We start from the raw sequence: 18,228 nt of genomic DNA, 5'->3' as shown, positions 1-18,228 counted from the left end.
AAAACTGAGAGAAAATCAGAAGAAATGGGACATCTCATTCAGCTTAAAATTCAGGAATTGGAGACGAAGAAGGAGGAGAAAAATGATGTGGAGCAGACACTTGTAAAAATGACGGGCACATTGGCATCGTATATTCAGGCTGCAGAAGCTCAGGTCGAAATGAAAGCCAAACTTTTGGATCAGAAAGCAGCCTTGGAAGACACCCTCAAACAGGTATCTGATGCCGTCCAAGATATGCAATCACGGGTAGATGAGATTAAAAGCAATATCAAGACCTCGCGGAGTCAGATAAATGAGAGAAAAGAACATTGCGAAACCCAGATGCATGAAAAGGGAGAGAAAATGAACGCCTTACAAATCCAATGGGATAATGCGGAGGCCGAAAAAAATGCCCTTGAGACGACATTGGAAGAGAAAAAGAAGATCTTGGCTGAAGGCCACGATGAATTGAAGAAGCTACATCACACCTACGAAAAGTTGAGGGCCACTTCCACGGAGGCCTCCAAAACTATTGACGAAGAGTTGCGGAAGGTGTCGGAAAAACAGGAACGCCTCGGCCAGGATATTGAGGCTGCCAAAGGGCAAAATCAGGTAGCTCAAGAAAAGGTGTCATCCTTGACCCAGGAGAATACGGGTTTGGAATTGAAGCTTCAAACTCGGAGTGATGAGATCCGAGCATTGCAGCAAGAGATAGATCGTTTGACTAATTACTACAATGAGTTGCCCGGAGCTCGAAAGGACCTTGAATTGGCTCAATTCGATATCCAATCCCTCAGGAGCGTTCAAGCCCGATCTTTCGGACTGGAAAAGGAAAACAAGATTTTGAAGGAAAAGAAGCGCCAGTTAGAGACAGATTTACAGGCCATGGAAGCACAATTCAACGCCAATAATGACGACGAACACGAGTTCAATCATACATTATTGGAGATGAAAACCATCGAGGAGGAATGGAATCGAAAGTCGCGCGAACTGAAAGAAAAACAAGCTCAAAGAACGCTGGCTTTGGACTTGAAGAAAGTTCTGGAAACCAAAAATGAGGAGCTCAATAATCTCAGGGAGGAGCAAACTCGAAAGTATAACCAACAAGTCAATCAAATCAAAACTTCCACCGATCAGACTATCGCCAAAAAAGATAAGTTGGAAAAAGTACTAGAAAAATTGTCCAACGACTTGAATCGGGTTCAAAACCAGGATGATGTCGCCAAAACCAAAGACCCCCTGGGAACTGCTGATGAGGACACCCCACGACCCACTCATCCCAGGCTCAAAAAGACTTTGACCAGTGATTCCAATTCGAGTGCATCCAGTGATTGGCTCTCTAGCTTCCAAAAATCGCGAGAAAGTAAGGCTTTGCCTACCAAAGGGTCTTTGAGTACCCTCTTTGATTCCGCGAGTGATTCCCAATAATTTCCAATGGTCACGGTGTGTTATTCTACGAATTCATCAATTTCGTTATGGATCGTTAATGATGTTTAGTCTAAATAAATTTTCCCGAGGAAACTGTGAGACTTTGATGACATTTTGCAACTACTTTGTCCCAAAGTATGGTACCTAACTCTATTTTTTGCCCTTCTGTTTTGCAACTGTATTAGAAGAATGACAGTCACCACTTCTTAGACAAAAGAATTAATCATATCGTTTTGACAACAATACCCGGCCACCCGAAAGAAAGCCGATTTCGAGATTTGATGCGAGTAGTTGCGAGGTGACTCGGGCACAACTTCCGTAGTTCAATGGCCGCTCCACCACCGGAATCACAACACATGAAGCACGCGTATTAAGTTTGCATCGATCTGCTGCTTTCCCAACCAAACACGTGAATTGCCTGGGAAGATTGGATTTAAATACGAACTCCAAATTCCAAATTTCAATTTCCGATACCATTTGATCTCAGGTAAGTCATTGAGCATGCGCCCATGGGATTTTGAAACACAAGCACCGAGTTGTGCCTTTCAGATTGATTGAATCATGTCTTGGTTATTCGGCTTGAACAAGGGCAACAACAGTCAGCTCCCTCCGGTGGATGGCTTACCTGAGAGCGGTGAGCCCACGGGTCAAGGCGATGCGGGAGCGGCGGGTAGTGGGCGTGGAGGCCCAGTCGATTCGGGTTACCGGTCAGAAGCTTATTCGTTCGATTCCACGGCTTTGGAACGAGCCGCCAAGGCCGCCAAGGTTCGTAGTCGCTCAAGGTTGACGAGTCTTCCCAGGACAGGTGTAATCTAAGAATTGCCATGTGATCCACTCATTTTTCAGCAATTGGAAAGTTCCAAGCACGCCACACAAGCTTTGGAGCTGTCCAAGATGCAGGAGGTCACCCGCCAACAAGAGCAAATGGCCAAGATCAAGGAGTACGAAGTGGGCGTGGAGCAGATGAAGATCGAACAGAAGCGCGTGGATGGCGAACAGAAGCGCAAGTACATGGAGGAAGAGGCCAAGATTGCCAAGCACAAGGCCGAATATCAAGATCAATTGGCCCGAAGACGTTACGAAGATCAACTAGTACAGCAACAGAGGATGCAGGAGCAGAACCTGCAGAAGCAAGAGGAATCCGTGGCCAAGCAAGAGGCCATGCGGAAGGCCACCCTCGAGCAAGAGATGGAACTGCGGGCCCAGGCCGACATGAAGCGAATCCAGGCCGAAACCGCGGCCCGTGCCAAGGTTGAGCGAGAGAATCAAGACCTCTATCTGGAGCAGATCCGGCTCAAGGCCAAGGAGAGTCGCACCACCATCATGGAGGGCATTCAGACGGCGGGCAATGTCTTGGGAGCCGGGGCCCAAGCCTTCCTCAATGATTGGGATAAAGTGGTGGCGGCCGCTTCGGGTATCTCGCTCCTGGCTCTCGGCGTGTACACGGCCAAACGAGGTACGGGCGTGGTGGCCGGCTACATCGATGCTCGCTTGGGGAAGCCCTCGTTGGTGCGCGATACCTCCAAATTCTCACTGTTCGAAACCGTCAAACATCCCATTCAAACCTCCAAAAAGATGATGGTGAAGCCGCAAGATGCTCTGAGCGGCGTGGTTTTGGCGCCCCAGCTGGAAAGCCGACTCCGAGACGTGGCTTTGGCCACTAAGAACACCAAGTTGAATCGGGGCATGTTCCGGAACCTCCTGTTCCACGGTCCCCCCGGCACGGGTAAGACCATGTTCGCCAAGAAACTGGCCATGCACAGTGGGATGGATTACGCCGTGCTCACAGGTGGTGATATTGCTCCCATGGGACGCGATGGTGTGACCGCCATGCACAAGGTATTCGATTGGGCCTCCGCCTCTCGGAAGGGTCTCATCTTGTTCGTGGACGAGGCCGACGCGTTCCTCCGAAAACGGAGTTCTGAGCGAATCAGTGAGGAGATGAGGTCCACCTTGAACGCGTTTCTCTATCGCACCGGCGATCAGAGCGACAAGTTCATGCTGGTTTTGGCTTCCAACACGCCCGAACAACTCGATTGGGCCATCAACGATCGACTGGACGAGGTGGTGGAGTTCCCTTTGCCCGGAGATGACGAGCGGGAGCGGTTGGTCCGACTCTACTTCGAGAAGTATGTCCTTCAACCCGCAGCCGAGGGCAGTCGGGGCCGGCGGATACAAGTGGAGGAGATGGACTACGGCAAATTGTGCTCGGACATTGCTCATCTGACGCGGGGCATGAGCGGTCGAGAGATTGCCAAACTGAGTGTGGCGTGGCAAGCTGCCGGATACGCCTCCGAGGATGGCGTCTTGAGTCAAGTCATGATCATGGACCGAGTCGCGGACGCCGTGAGGAACCATTCTCAGAAGCTCCAATGGCTGTCGGATGAGGAGATCCGGGAGAACCGGAATGTCGGGTACAAATCGCGGAAAGAGGAGGATGCCTCCAAATCCATGAACGTCGAGACGGGCAAGAAGTAAGGAGGGCGGGCGCTCCTGGGCGTTACCGGCACAACCAATATTCATTCTGAGCAGCATGGACCGCTGCACAAGCCAATCCAAGAAACCACGAAACCACGACCGACGCTCCTTTTCAACGATTTTTCTCATTTGAAGGAGCGATGGTCAACAGCAGCAGAGTATTGCATCGGGGCAAGATTTATTTATATTTGCCTGTCTGTGATATATAATACAATGTGTTCACTAACAATAGCTATGACCGCACTGTCTTCGCTGAGGAATTTTCTAATCAAAAAATACACTTGCGCCATCCCTTGATTGCCTTATGGACGACTAGCGGTAATGCCTGATTTTAATCTCAATGTTGATTGGATATCTGAGCTGGCATTGGAATCGAGTGCAGCCCATGTTTTTTTGCACATGGCTGGATAATGAGGCCCCACTGCCAGCTCATTATTACAGATTATGGCAATAAGGCAAAGTACGGCAGACATGCCACCATCAAATTTGAAGCACTTGCTCTCATCGCCATAAACTCTCCCCAAAAAACTGGATTGAAATGGGGCGGGGCTCGAGCATTGCCCGATGTCTTGGCTCGTCTGTCCTTCAATCCGACATTAGCTTCACTACCTATTTCGTTACCAATGTGCGCGTCCATTCACCCGAACGAGTACGATTGTCATGAAACGCGGGACTGATAACAGGATCCTATGTACATACAAGTAGAGCCAACGAAGAACTTGAGCAAATTTCAGCTCGCGATCATGTTCTCTTAGCACTCCCATCCACATTCCAGTCACAATTTGATCGCAATGTTATGATGGCAGGTGATTTGTATGCCTGAATCTGGATCAAGATCAGTGCAAAATGCCGTTGGTAAAGGGGAAGGCTGAAACAATGGACACGTATCAGTTAAAGGAGTACCGATAAGATTAGAAATTTGATTTACAGGACCAACCAATGCTGATTTTGACCGAGGCATGCGGTATTTTGGAATCGGTATTCCGCATTTGCGAGTTCGCTTTATCGAATCAAAAGAGGACCTCTCCCGTGGTTGCCCGTTTGTTGATTCTAGTTGTCTGGAATTGGATTACAGAGATATACACGAAAGTTGGATTCTAGGAAGACGTTGGTTGGTTGGATTAGTTGACGTGTCGTCTATGTAGTTCCGAGACGCTCACGCGATTTAGAGTTTCTACCGTGGACTCGGATCAGATCACGATAAAATCAGTGGAGAAGCCGCTCAAAACCCCACTTCTTTGGTGCTATTGACGTACAACAAGCCTAAAGGTCGGAACAAAATACTACTTTTTAGTAAAACTTTTTAACAGGCATCGAGAATTTGTGGTTAGAATTAGACTTTGATAAAAGTAACGACTACTGGTACGAGCAATAACGACGGTTGAGTTGGAAAGAAACAAGAGCGTACTTCTATCTTCAATTTGCAATTTTGAAATGCTTTCATCGTTTTAATCTGATCAAAAAGCTCAGCATCGCTCTGATGGACGGACGATGACGGAGCTAAACTCCGTCAAGAGGGAGGAAAAGTTCAAGAAAGGGATCGTAAATTGCTCTAAAAGTGGAAAACCCCAGTGGCAATACTAATTTCTGCAATAATGTCCTTTTCTTGTATGAATTTAGAAAAAAAAAAAACCTGTTTTCTGAAAGTAAGCATTGACGCTAATAAAATGCCTTCGTACGATGATAAGTTGCACGACCGGTCACAAATCAACCTATAAACATTGACTGACAGATATGAAAGGAGTAAGACAAGTACAAAAAAAGCAGAAAAGTTTCAGAAAACACCTTGATTTCAGACTAGGAATAACATAGCCAAGCATTGACTTGTTTTCATCGGCTTCGCTCTCCTGCTCTGATTTATCGTTTTTAGGGTCTGAACCGGGCATAAGTTGCAAGATTTTGGAGATCCTCTTTGAACAGGACGCAAAAAGGGCACAACGTGGGTAACTATTACCATACTTACTCGTAGTCCACAGATCGTTGCAGAAGTGACCATCTTTAACAATGAGGAAAAAAGGCTCGCCTTGACGGACTCGAACTTTTTTACCATCTTATCCCAAGGATCAAGGCAAGACATTTTCTTGGCTTTTTTTCGATACTGAAGTACTACCTACTGTTTCTTGTCCAACTACACTTCCGACATGACCTTGCAGGCTGAAAGTTCATTTTTGCCCCTGAATAATTCAAAACAAATGAAAAATACAAATGCCTCCAAAGGCCTTCGAAATCAAAGCACTACGGATTTCGAAAACCCCCAAATAAAGCCGCAAAGGCCTGGTGGGAAATACCTCTTCCGCCTATTAAGTCGCCACAAGGCTCTTGGGTTTTACCACATGCTTGTCTTTGATGGCTAAAAATCTCCATCCAATCCTACCATCATCGATTTAGGTACCTCCTCTGCGGCTCTGATGCATATGATCACTCGTAGCATGTAAGTACGACCTGTGGATGGGGTAACCTCAAAATGTCGGGGTTTGTGATCTGAGTATCATTCCGTTGGCATGTCAAGCCAGCAGACATTTGTCTTGACATGCAAATCAAAGTAGGTTGTCTAACAGCATTGCATGAGAATAGCTACCATCATACCATGTTCCTAACTAACATTGGTAGTTGAAACTGTGGTAATAGCAGTAGTAGTACCAGTGGCCGAGTAGTAGTCATCGTCATCGTTGTCGAGTGGCTCGTAGTAATAACCCCGAAAAGGCCTCTGGTTGGCTAACAACGCCAATGATGTTCATCACGACTTTGCACAAGTCTCTGTCTACGTCCGCTCATCATGTTGGAAAAGAGGTTCTTTCTTTGTTGGTGAACAGCGCACGGTCATGAAATTTTTTTTGAGACAAAAAATGAGCACTTGCAACGAATACGTCGGGTGTTCAATTTTAAGCACCTTGCCACTTGCTACTTACTACCACCTTCCATCACCACCAACCACCAACCACCACCAGTCCCACAAATTCGTAGGCTTCTGCTTTTCTTGGAAGTAGTAATGACCCGAGGCGAAGTGTACCTACATATACGTAGTAGTACACTTCATGCAGACCACATACATTCAGGGTATGTATGGAGAAGGATGAAGCGAGAAAAGTTTCTTTGTGGTCGGGTACATAATCATAAAATATGGCCCTGATAAAGGTCAACAGACAAGAGGAGGCCAATTTGGCCAGCCTTAAACAACTCAAAGATGTGTTTACCTTCAGCTTTCATGAATAATCAAGCCCGGATTGGATCTGGTGGATATGAGGCACATATGTCTTAGTAAGAATGGACCGATTGGTGCACTTTCCAATGCAAGGCAACCCATCTTTGGCCAAATGCCACAGTTTAGATTGTTGAACGAGTTCAACTTTGCGAAAAGTACGTACATACATCATTCATCCACTCTTTGCGGACCGTGAAAATGGTTCAAGATTTTCTGTAACCAACCTGACGAGTATGAATGAAACGCTGGTCGTTGGTCGTTGGGGTGGGGGGGGAGAGGGAGCATATTTCAGCCCCATGAATTTCGACTATAAGGGAGAAAAGGGGGCTGGCAAACTACTTTGGGTTCATGAAGACCCCTCTCCCTGGCTGGCATGGAAACTTGGAGTCCCCTTCATTATGGAGTTCCTCCCAAATCTTCCACAAGTCAGTATCTTGGTTTCCATCGTAGATGGACGCTCTGCAACGCTCTATCTCTACCATGATAAACCTCTGAGTATTTAGAGCGCTCATTGACGGCTGCTTTTGATATCCCTTCTCCTTCTGCTTCTGTAGATTGCGAAAAAACGAGGATCTGGCTGAAAAATGCGAGAAGTGGGTCTTAAACTCGGCCTGATATCTGTCGGTGTGCCACCAACCCTCTTTCTTTCTTTCACTGCTGGTTCATCCATCGGTGCTCGGTCGGTCGGATGGTCGGTCGGTTGGTTGGTTGTTTGGTTGGTTGGTTGGCTGGTTGGTTGGTTGGTCGGTCGTTCGCTTGGATTTCGGCGGACCACTCGCAATTTTTCATGACAGTAGTCTAGTAGTCAGCTTCCACCGCTACTTTGGGTGTCTACGCAAGTGAACGTTCTCGTACTTGGATTGGCAGTGTTTAGCCGCATATTTTCATTTCAGCCCTTCCTTCTGTCTGTCTATCTATCCGAGGTTGGGGTATGGATGTAGTGAATGTGCATACAAACATGCACAACATGGGTATTATGAGGAATGATGGAGTGGCGTGAGTTAGTCAGTCGAGTTTCATTCTTTCGCCCGTTCAGACTGAAGTGGTGAAACCAATTGGCAAAAAAGGCCACATCACATCTCACACGTCTCCTTAACATGAGGAAGCTCAGAGAACCTGCCAATGTCAACGAGATCCAGAGACCAGTGCCAATCATGCCCACGGCTCGAAGTGTCAAACCCAAGAACAATGCTCAGAAGACCAATGACAACAATAATCATCTGATGACCAAGGAGTCGAGTGAACCGAGCACAGTTGTCAAAGTGTCCCAAGAGACGTCCAAAAATGAACCACCCCAGCCCAAACCCCGAGGTTCTCAGCTCCACGAGGTGCAGGAGCACCAATATGAGAACCAAGGGGCCATCAAGGCTATAAAGGCTATCAAGGCCAAATCAAACCGGTCGTCGGATAACAAGACCAAGCACATGCTGAACGAGGCAGCCGAGGCCGTGGCCAAATCCTTCACCAAGCAAACCTTGGGCATTAACAAAGGTAGGCACGGGTAAAGTTGGGGGGTTGACAGTGGTTTCAGATTTGGAGTTGTCGTCCCCAAAGTGGCGAGTCAAGTCCGATAATGGCATTCCATGTCCGTGTACCAACAATACTCTTCCTCGTTTGGCTTTACCGAGGAGGATCGAAGAATTGGCATTCCTCTGTCAAAACTTTGTCCGTCCAGCTTTTGACCAGTTTTTATCAATTCTGCATGCCTGGTGGGAACGAGTCAGGCCGCCAAGACAAGACAAGGGATAAGGGGGTCTCCGACCAAGATGATAATGATGATCATGATCACGGATGGCTTGTCTATCAGCGGGTTATTCGGTTATTCCAAGTACATAGGCACCCAATCTTGATTAATATTCCTTCAATGCTATGGCCTCGGCCTTTCGATTGAATCGAATGCATAGGATGCGTTCACAAATTCGATTTCGCCTGAGCTTGGAACGTTATGTGGTCATCATTCCTTCGAGAGAGACAGCGAGAAGGGAAGAAAAAAATTGAATTTCTGCTTGAATAAGGCAAAGGAGGACGGACAACCATTGAAGACATTAAGAGCTTAAGAGCAGATGTTTAGAAAGAAAGTGGAACAATTACGGCCTCTCAGACTCATTACGGCCCATTTTGTTTTTCAAAGCAATCAACTTTCGTTGTGGGTATTTGTAAAAAAAAAAAAAAAAAAACGAAACCAAATGGTATATCTTCCAGATTAACTGGATTTGAGCAAACCCTCATATTCAAAAGATGACTCGCCCATTGATGGCTTCCATCACCAAGCTGAAATGAAATCACGAGGTTCAAAAAAGAATGGAGACATTCGTGTCAAGTTTTGGCAAGGGCCATATATATATTGAAAGGGGTAATTATTGTAGTGCATTTGCAATTACCTTTCACTCTCTCTATTCACGAACTCATATTGGCTGACAATCATATATAAGCATTTGGTACGGTCTAGGCCCTGGACAAAAGAATTAGAGTCCAGGCAGGATTTGAAATCAGATTATGGAACAAGTTTTACTTGAATATTGGCGGGAATTGCAAAACTGTTGGGAGGACTCTTTTTCGGGCTTCATTAGTAATCCCTATTTGGACGAGAGGCCGGATTTTTTTTGCAATTTTTAATCTGATCCCTGTCTGATGGATGGCTTTATTTTCCTGCCAAGAAGAGTGTATCTTTTTAGCTTTGCCAAATTCAATGATGCTTCCACGTCTTCAGCCACCGACCGGAGATGGGGTTCGTGTACACTGTACATACGTACAGTAATGGTTCGAATTTATGGCTTCCAAGAAGCCTTGAAATACCTCAAATGGATCCCTATCTTTCCCGTCGCCAATGGAGAACTTTCTCTCAAACGAACAATTCCCGCCGAGCCACACCCAATAATGCTTTCCTCTGACTACGAATTTATTCGCTACATGCTCGGAATATTCTCTCCTTTTTATATCGTATATGTACGTACGTAGGTTCAAGATGGTCGGGAACTACTTATGATGGCTGGAGGCTCCAGTTTCCCAAGCTTCTCAACCATACCCCTAAAAGTGAGGTTCTCGTTTCTCCAGCAATGCCTGATGCTGGAATCGATCAATGGATGAATTCTATTTTGAAAGGGTGCCGTTAGTTGGTGCCTACAAAGCTTCGTTTCCCCCTTCTCACTTTTCCCCCCCGAGTTGGCTTTATGCTTTGTCATGCATATTCGTTAGCATTTCCATTCATTAATTATCAGCCAAGTACGAGAACAACAATCTCGATTCTCGGGGAGACCTCACACAAGACGACCACTTCTTTGAGGGCGGGTCGTTTTCTCTTGGATGGAGGTAAATGATCCCTGGATGCTAAATTGTTGAAATAACGGGCCTTCATTCTCATTCCAAGTGTGGAGGATGCGACGCACTCAAATGGTCAGATAATGACCCGTCTCTGCTGAGATACGATGAGAAGAATTGCAGAAGTGCACGTGCAACATGGCTGATTTATTTGTCTTGTCGTTTTGCTTATCGTGCTGCTCCGCCCAAACTGTTCGCATTTATTGAAGGGCCATTCTGAGCTTGGAAAGGGAGAAAACGTCCAAAGCGTAAGTGTCTATTGTTGGGCGCGGACCTGGGCTTAATAACCTGCTCTGTCTGCTCACAATGCGGAGGGCAGTTCGTATGCAAATTTCACTCGCCATGTAAAGATAGAGTAAGAGTAAGAGAAGCAATAAAAATGAAACAGCGGAGATTTCAACGCCAAGTCATCTCGAATTTCAAATTCAACAGGTGTCTTTCGAGCAATTCTATTTGACGAAAAAAAGCAGACATCGAATTTGGAGAACTGAGTCTGTGTTATCAAGATGAACTTGTCACCTGATTACGTCTTGTCAAATCAGCAACCGTTTTTATTTCGCCTCGAAAACAAGATCATTCGATATCGTCATGGTTTTCTCAGCTCTCGTTAAGGTTACTTTGAGGTTCTTAGGGGCTTTACTAGCTATTGGCAATCATGCGGTTTAGGAAAAGTCTTTTAGTCTGTTCCACGATTTTGAGACAGAGATGTGATCACGAACGAAGACGCTTCAGATAATTGGAGATGTCAGGGCAATTTTAGGATCTCCCTCCCATTTCTGACTCACTTTTAGATACCGGGTGAACAGGTAAACTTTTTCCCTGTTTATTAAGACAATATAAGGTCTTGATTATCGTCCCTTTTCGATTCAAATTTGTTTCGTTTTGGACGTATAACGCACATTTTACATCAAAACATGTTTCTCTTGCAAACTACTGCTTCAAAAATGGGGAATAAGACATATCAATTATAGCTGTCTATTTAATAGTAAATTCAATCCAATTCAGGTAATGGGGCTGTCTTTTCAAGTTACAAATATTATTTCCGTAAATCGTGAATAACTACTAACTAACCGCACTTCAAATGGCCAGGAACTATTTGTAGGACTATTATTGTACTTGAACATTGAACATTGTGGTGAATTCATTGGTAACTCGGCACTCCTGGATGTAAGTAGTATTTCATATTCATTTTTCACGATCTCGTCACGAGTGCTGTAGGGAATACTTGAATAAGCCCGATAGTCAAAGCTTCCAGGATATTCACCAAGACACGCTTCCAAGCCATAAAACGTCACCCGGTCAACGTGATGCTGTATTTTATAGAGTCAAGATGGAGAAGCTGTGGAGCGTCAAGTTTTGACCCCGAGGCTTGGCATCACGCCTCGTCATCCAAACTCTGACAGTTCATTTTCGTCTAGATGTTTTTGTCTCAAAAACAGCCATTTTCTTGTCACTGACCACCTCTCGGACAACTCACGTGTTGGGAGGGAAGTCCAAGGAGTTAGATCTTGGTGAAAAACAGGTCACCTCCAATGGTGCCTTGTGAGGCTTGATGACTGCTGTTTCATGTTCTTTGTCTCGAACCTCATTTTTTTTGGCAACCAATGATCATAATCCAAATTCAATTCCCGCTCCGAGTCGAAATGAAACTAAAACACAACCAATTCCAGATTCCAGTCGGGAGGAAAAGAGGGGGGGGGCATTGTTGTATATCATAGAGTTTAGAGGGCAGATTGGACAGGAAGGAGGTGAAATACTAATAAATACATGGTCTACGAGCACTGCAAGCAAGCACATCCTGCACGGGAGGTGTAGATTTAGGTACGACTTACAACTGATTCCATCCCATAAAAAGCCCATGGCAGCTTGATAGCGGAGCAGGGTGAGAAGGATGAGAACCACGTCATTACAAATTGTAGTGGAAATGGGGGATGGCTGGGTGTGTTGGTAGCTTAGTTGGTTGGTTGGCCGGTTGACTGGCTGGATAATACATGAGGCTACTATGTGCAATCACCATCCCCACATCTATTACTCGAGTGAAGCACAAGCCCGAACAAGGGCTGGGTTATTTTTCGTTTGATGCGGGACTACCTTTTTATGCTCCACAACAACTGTCGACATTTCGCTTCGAAAGAGTGAATTTCTTCGCCTAATGAAATTTTACAATCCCCCGTGTACCTACCTACAGTGCAGTAGTACATGCCAAAGAAATTAGGAGTATCCATCTCTCTTTTATGGGGGCTACCTCCACTTTGGGAAAAAGTCACGGGATGCAAGCTGCTGTGGCAAAAATCGTGGGCCAAATGTTGACTGGGAAAGAAGCCATTTTGCTCTACAAGTCTTGTTGGCTTTAACCCGATCAATGGCAAAAGGCCGTGGGTGGCATTTTCTCAACTGTTCTGACATTCTTTGCACTTTGTGTAGCGAGGAAACCGAAAGCTAGAACCTTGTACCTTCAGCTGCAAACTCGGTGGCGTGAGAGGGGTGACGAACTTGCTTCGTAATTATAAAGTCATTACATGCGATATTTTTTTTCTCAGGCTCCTTCGATGACCTCTCTTTATTTGGGTCCCCTTATGGCTTGCCAGCCTATTGTGTGGCTCATAAAGCCTCACCAGTGATTGTGGTTTGATTTCAGAACATTCTTGGTTTGATGGTCGTTTTTTTGTTTTCCTGCATGTACCGTTTTGTGGGGGGAACGAATTTTTCGTGGTGTTCCCAAATGTCCGATAATTGGAAACACTCCCTTAAGATTTATGCCTTTCATATTTTATGATCAGGCTCCAAAAAGGGTTTGAAGTTTGAAGTGGTTGGTTGGCTCTTGTTGCCCATGAAGACACAGACTCGCCATCTTAATGGTCCTACTATCTCGATTGCAGCAGGTAAAAGGAGCAATAACGCCACAACACGCTCACACATTGGCTCAACTCCGATTTCAGGTCAATTTATTAGCGACCAAATCATTCCCATTTAGGGGAAATTTGAGTGATTTTTTACATTTAGGCAGTGAAAACGGATTAAAAGGACAATGTTTGCAGAGTTGAACCGCGTTATGGCAAGAGGTGCGAATACATAATGACATTTTGCTGCCAGTTTCGAGCTCAAAGAGCACTGGAACTCAATTCCCTGGGTTGGTTGATTCAAGATTTCGATGCTTTGAGAAAAGACAAACGTCGTGAAAGTCAACGACACCATTCACCATTCCATACCCTAAATGAGAATTGCGCCTGTGACCCACCGTGGGCCCTTTGAGTGTGATGCTTCTTCTTCTCGTCTGTCTTGCACCTCGATCGCTCATTGTTCACTCGTCAGTCCCGGTTTGAAAGAGCGCTTAACCGTTTGTTCCTTCCCTCGTTCGTTCGGTCGTTCGCTCGTTCCTTTCTTGGTTGGTTGGTCCGAATGTCCGTCAGAAACTCAGGTTCTTCACACAAGCTCGTCCAAACGTCTTCCAAGAGGCCGTCAGTATGGAGCACTAGGGAAACGAGCTAGACCGGAGTACAGTGAATGTGAAGTTAAAAGCCTCTCGAAATTGGTGCTTTCATTGCCATGACTGGAGCCGTGAGCAAACCAACGGGTCACAGTGACCAAGACAGTCACGTTGGCAATTATTACAATACCCAGCAGGAAGTGACGACCACCACCAAGACGAAGAGGAGTGGGAGGAGTATTAATCCTACTCCTACTAATGGCATGGACGTCCCAGTGGTGGACTCATCCAGGCCCTGGAGTCCGGCTCACATCTATCACGAAATAGCCGGCTATTCTAGGCCCAATGACAAAGGTAAGGCAAGAAAGAGAGAGAGAGAGAGAGAGAGAGAGAGAGAGAAAGAGCACTTCCTTTCCTCTATCCATCCATCCATCCTTCCCAAAAACCGGGATGACAACGCCGGATCGTGACGGTGACAATCAACAATTACGGGGAAAACAAATTTCCCAAGCAAGGCGTCGCTTCCAGTCTAAAATTCTTTGTTTGAAATCCGGAGTGGAGATGGTCTGTTTTCCAAAGCTAGCTCTGGCTGGCTGCACATTAGGGACCGAAATTACAAGTGATTACTCATGATGGACGAGTACCGATGCGTCTCGTTTTCATTTAAGATTGAGACCACCCCGGAGATTTCAAAGAGAACTCCCAACTAACTCATTTCGAGTCTCCTTGACCTTAAACACATCACGGGGCATACTACTACATCTTCCTGTCAGAATGGAAGACTTCAGATCGGTTCATTTTTGTTTCCGAGAAGCTCATCAGGAAGGGCGTGAACCTTTCTCGTTGGTGTGACTTATGTCGAGTTTTAAGCATGACAGGCTATTTCCATCCCATTCCCTATCCACTTGGATCCAGTTAATATCCGAGTTCGTTGGAATTTTGATCTCGTTAACAATGTCAACATTTGGAGCTCGACTTATCTCGAGTCATGAATCTTGATCCTCGCAAAAGTGACGCTCGCATCATCATCATCATCATTGAACCCCTCTCCACCCCGCATTTCCCCTCTTCTTCTTCTCCATTCTCTCATGATGTCAAAACAATGGAAGACACTCCAGGAATTGCAGTTCAAGATCGTCGTGAATTTTCACAACCTCTCGCTCCCAGAAACTGATACATGGCCTCATGTCAAATGTGAAGCTAAAGAATCCTGACGAAGGCTATATCTCAGAATGGATTACCGGGAACCTTCCCACTTCCATTCTGAGAGACGACGAAAGAGAGGGAGATCATCCATTGATTTTCTGCCTTTTCAGCCGCCTACGCAGATCACTAACGAGAGCGGATCGGGAGCTTTGCATTTCCCACTCCCTTCAAATTGACAGCAGACACGTGCGATTTGCTACGATACGTATGCAAATCTGTCATATCCCCTCCTAAAGGCCATCATCTACCTTGGATAGTTCGTACATTGGCACTTGCTGCTGAACGAACTCCTGTCACTTGGGAACGAGGTTGATCGTCCCTGATATTTGGGCAATTGCCAATGATCTGTTTGGCGAGTAGGAATGCCGAAAGGTGTTTTGCTTCCCCAACCTTTTTTCAAGGGGGAAGAAACTTTTTAAAATGCAATTAACCCAGAGGCGTTGTTTACAACGGCTCGCTCTGTAGTGGGTGCATGCATTCTACTCGTACAGAAGAACACAAAGTAGTGTTCAAAGTTCATGTGCTTCAGCTTGAGCAGTGCATAACCCATTAGAGTGATGATCATGATGAAGCAGGCTAGACACTAAAGGACCGTGGTCGGCTTTAGAAATTCAGAGAGATGGAGAAAGATCTATGATCTGACTCGGGGTGGCTGCATGCACCTCATTGTGCGTAGAGATGCGGTTAATGGGCTCAAGTGAAAACCTGGTTACATGCTGAAGAAGGCCTGGGATCGAGTAAAAAGCGACGGAGAGAATTTCTCGGTTTCTTTATGCCCAGCTTCAGGTCTTTATTGCTCGGTCACCTCTGCCCGCTTACTGGTGGTACGCACGAGGAGTCCAATGCCAAGAAATAATTACATGGACCATCATCCACATAATTCTCGTTCATGACCATGCCTTTGCTGGGGTATGACTTGGATTATTTGCCCATTTGTCAGCACACCCGACGCTCTTGACGATCATCGTTGGTTCACAATAACATACACACAATGAAGGCATTTCTTTCCTTGATCTTTCAGTCAACGTGGTCGAAGCTCTCCAGGATTTCTGGCAAATGAAGCAAGCTCGAGGAGCCTCCTTGAAAAACGGTGCCTTGGTCATCTACGAATCCGTACCAAGCAACACTCCACCTTATGTCTGTTATGTGACGCTTCCCGGAGGATCCTGCTTTGGCAGCTTTCAGGTGAGACATCTCACAATAGATATGTCACCTTGTCTGGAATAGAATTTATGGCAGCGTCCGGGTTATGGTCCATGAAAAGGGAAAACAGATCTAATTTTGCAGAACTTGACCAACAGAGAACAAGCCAGTACTGTGCAAGTATGCAGGTGGATGACCCAATAAAGGAGGCTAACTTTTTAACTGCGGGTCGTAAAATGGGGGCTCTTTGAATGGCGGGAAGTAAAAGAGGTAGTCTGTGTTTTTTCCTTGCAGAACTGTCCAACGAAGGCCGAGGCCAGGCGATCGGCAGCCAAGATTGCTCTCATGAATTCGGTGTTTAACGAGCATCCATCGCGGAAAATCACCGACGAGTTCATCGAAAAAGCCATTGGCGACGCACGACAATCCCATCAAGTAAGTTTCTTATCTTAAGTGAGAATTAAGATTGGCGCTTATAAGTAATGGTTCAATAATAACGTTTAATGAACAATGCTCTTCACATGCCAAGGTTCACAATTGATCTCTTTGAACGGAGCTCTGTACTTGACAAATATTCAATATCTGATCCTGTCCCAACTGAAAGCCATGATTTGTCTTAACAAGATGTACGTGGAATATGTCAGGATTACTTTTGTTCAGTAAAAGACATACGAGCAATATTTCAAATCCATTATGACCTACGTGTCTCTTTAATTTCAACCACAACAAATGCAGTGACAGGGTTCATTACTTGACTAGAACCAGAATTCTTCATCCACTTTAATCACGCACCTTAATTGTAGACACCAAAAAACTTGATTGAGCCTGTGAGGAATCGCAAAGAATGGCTCAAAGCTGACCACATTTATCTCATTTGCTTCCAGAATGACGCAGAGAGCATAGACAATCCAACCACTGGGATTGGAGCTTTTAGATTTATGTTGGAAGCCAATAAAGGCAAGACCATGCTAGAATTTCAAGAGCTTATGACTGTGTTCCAATTGTTGCATTGGAACGGCTCCCTTAAAGCCATGCGAGAACGCCAATGTTCCCGACAAGAAGTGGTGGAGCATTACTCACAAAGACCCTTGGACGATGACATGCGATCTCAGATGGCCTTGGATTGGATCGCCCGTGAACAGGAATCCAGAGGCATTCTAGTTCAAGAGCTCAAAATGGCCGAACAAGAGTGTGAAGGAGCACGTATCGCTGGCAGAGAACTTCGCTTTCCCAAGGAAAAGAAGGACATTCTCATGTTAGCAGCCAGTCAAATGAACAACGCCACTGGAGACTCCAATTGAAGATGGAGTGAGAGTTGGTTTCATCTATTGTCCCAATCAGAAAGAGGCTGTGATATTGTTCCCCCCATTCACATGGCGTTAGCCGCCATTTTGATATGACTTATCATTTTATTTAAGTGTCCATGTCTTTCAATAATAAACGAGAACCGTGAAAATAGAATAGCGTGCGTGACTTTAATGTACAGGAACGGTCAATGCAATATCGCTTCGTGCCTTTCTGAAATCTCATAACCATCTGGACTGGAAGAGTCCAGGGCACCACACCATCACCACCATTGCATTAGAGACGATCGTCACTTGAGGGCATTTTCCGCTCACTTGGCTCGTTTGAACCAAGTCACGAACTTTCACGCTAATAATATCTTGTAGGCAGATTCATGAGGCCTGTTTAAATGGTCTCAAAGTAGCCAACCATTTGCATTTGAGCAATTACATCCTGCACTCGAGTGACGCCGTTTCACTGGGGAAAAGGGAGTTCCGCAAGGCGACATGCTACGACGCAAGAACAACAGAATGTAATGACCATTCCTGAATGCCGGGTTTGAAATTGCCTGAAACACATTGCAATCACCTTGGAATGTTCTCTAGCATAAAACAGGTGCTCAATTCGCTTTTTATCTTTGCCCTCCAGCCTGACGCAAATCTCAAGATAAAACGACCAACCCGAAAATGATAACAATGTGTTTGGCTGATTCTCAGGATACATTTTCTGCTGGTTCATCTGATTTAACCATCCCCGTATATAT

The 18,228-nt window shown here is 45.6% G+C and overlaps 3 protein-coding genes across 5 annotated transcripts; all 3 read left to right on the top strand.

Moving 5' to 3' along the window:
* Window positions 1–24: 24 nt before the first annotated feature.
* On the top strand, window positions 25–1,506 carry LOC131877228 (paramyosin-like). Its single transcript, XM_059222843.1, has one exon. It carries the CDS (start codon window positions 25–27, stop codon window positions 1,405–1,407), a length of 1,383 nt encoding a protein of 460 aa, XP_059078826.1. The 3' UTR covers window positions 1,408–1,506.
* Window positions 1,507–1,735: 229 nt separating this feature from the next.
* On the top strand, window positions 1,736–4,182 carry LOC131877226 (ATPase family AAA domain-containing protein 3-like). The gene is made up of 3 exons (XM_059222840.1): window positions 1,736–1,894; window positions 1,957–2,172; window positions 2,254–4,182. Exons 2-3 carry the CDS (start codon window positions 1,969–1,971, stop codon window positions 3,883–3,885), a joined length of 1,836 nt encoding a protein of 611 aa, XP_059078823.1. The 5' UTR covers window positions 1,736–1,894; window positions 1,957–1,968; the 3' UTR covers window positions 3,886–4,182.
* Window positions 4,183–5,951: 1,769 nt separating this feature from the next.
* LOC131893598 (protein limb expression 1 homolog) lies at window positions 5,952–17,642 on the top strand. Of its 3 annotated transcripts, XM_059243688.1 has the most exons (5): window positions 5,952–6,316; window positions 7,981–8,578; window positions 16,060–16,223; window positions 16,476–16,616; window positions 17,066–17,642. In XM_059243688.1, exons 2-5 carry the CDS (start codon window positions 8,185–8,187, stop codon window positions 17,480–17,482), a joined length of 1,116 nt encoding a protein of 371 aa, XP_059099671.1. In that variant the 5' UTR covers window positions 5,952–6,316; window positions 7,981–8,184; the 3' UTR covers window positions 17,483–17,642. The 3 variants fall into 3 exon arrangements, with proteins under 3 accessions (XP_059099671.1, XP_059099670.1, XP_059099672.1); XM_059243687.1 differs by lacking the exon at window positions 5,952–6,316 and having other exon boundaries at window positions 7,637–8,578; XM_059243689.1 differs by lacking the exons at window positions 5,952–6,316; window positions 7,981–8,578 and adding an exon at window positions 13,594–14,186.
* Window positions 17,643–18,228: the final 586 nt, after the last annotated feature.

Source organism: Tigriopus californicus, chromosome 2 (genome assembly GCF_007210705.1).
Source record: "Tigriopus californicus strain San Diego chromosome 2, Tcal_SD_v2.1, whole genome shotgun sequence".
In the NCBI taxonomy this organism is placed as follows: domain Eukaryota; kingdom Metazoa; phylum Arthropoda; class Copepoda; order Harpacticoida; family Harpacticidae; genus Tigriopus; species Tigriopus californicus.
Note: the sequence above shows the minus strand (reverse complement) of the source record. Positions and strands in the feature narration are given on the sequence as shown.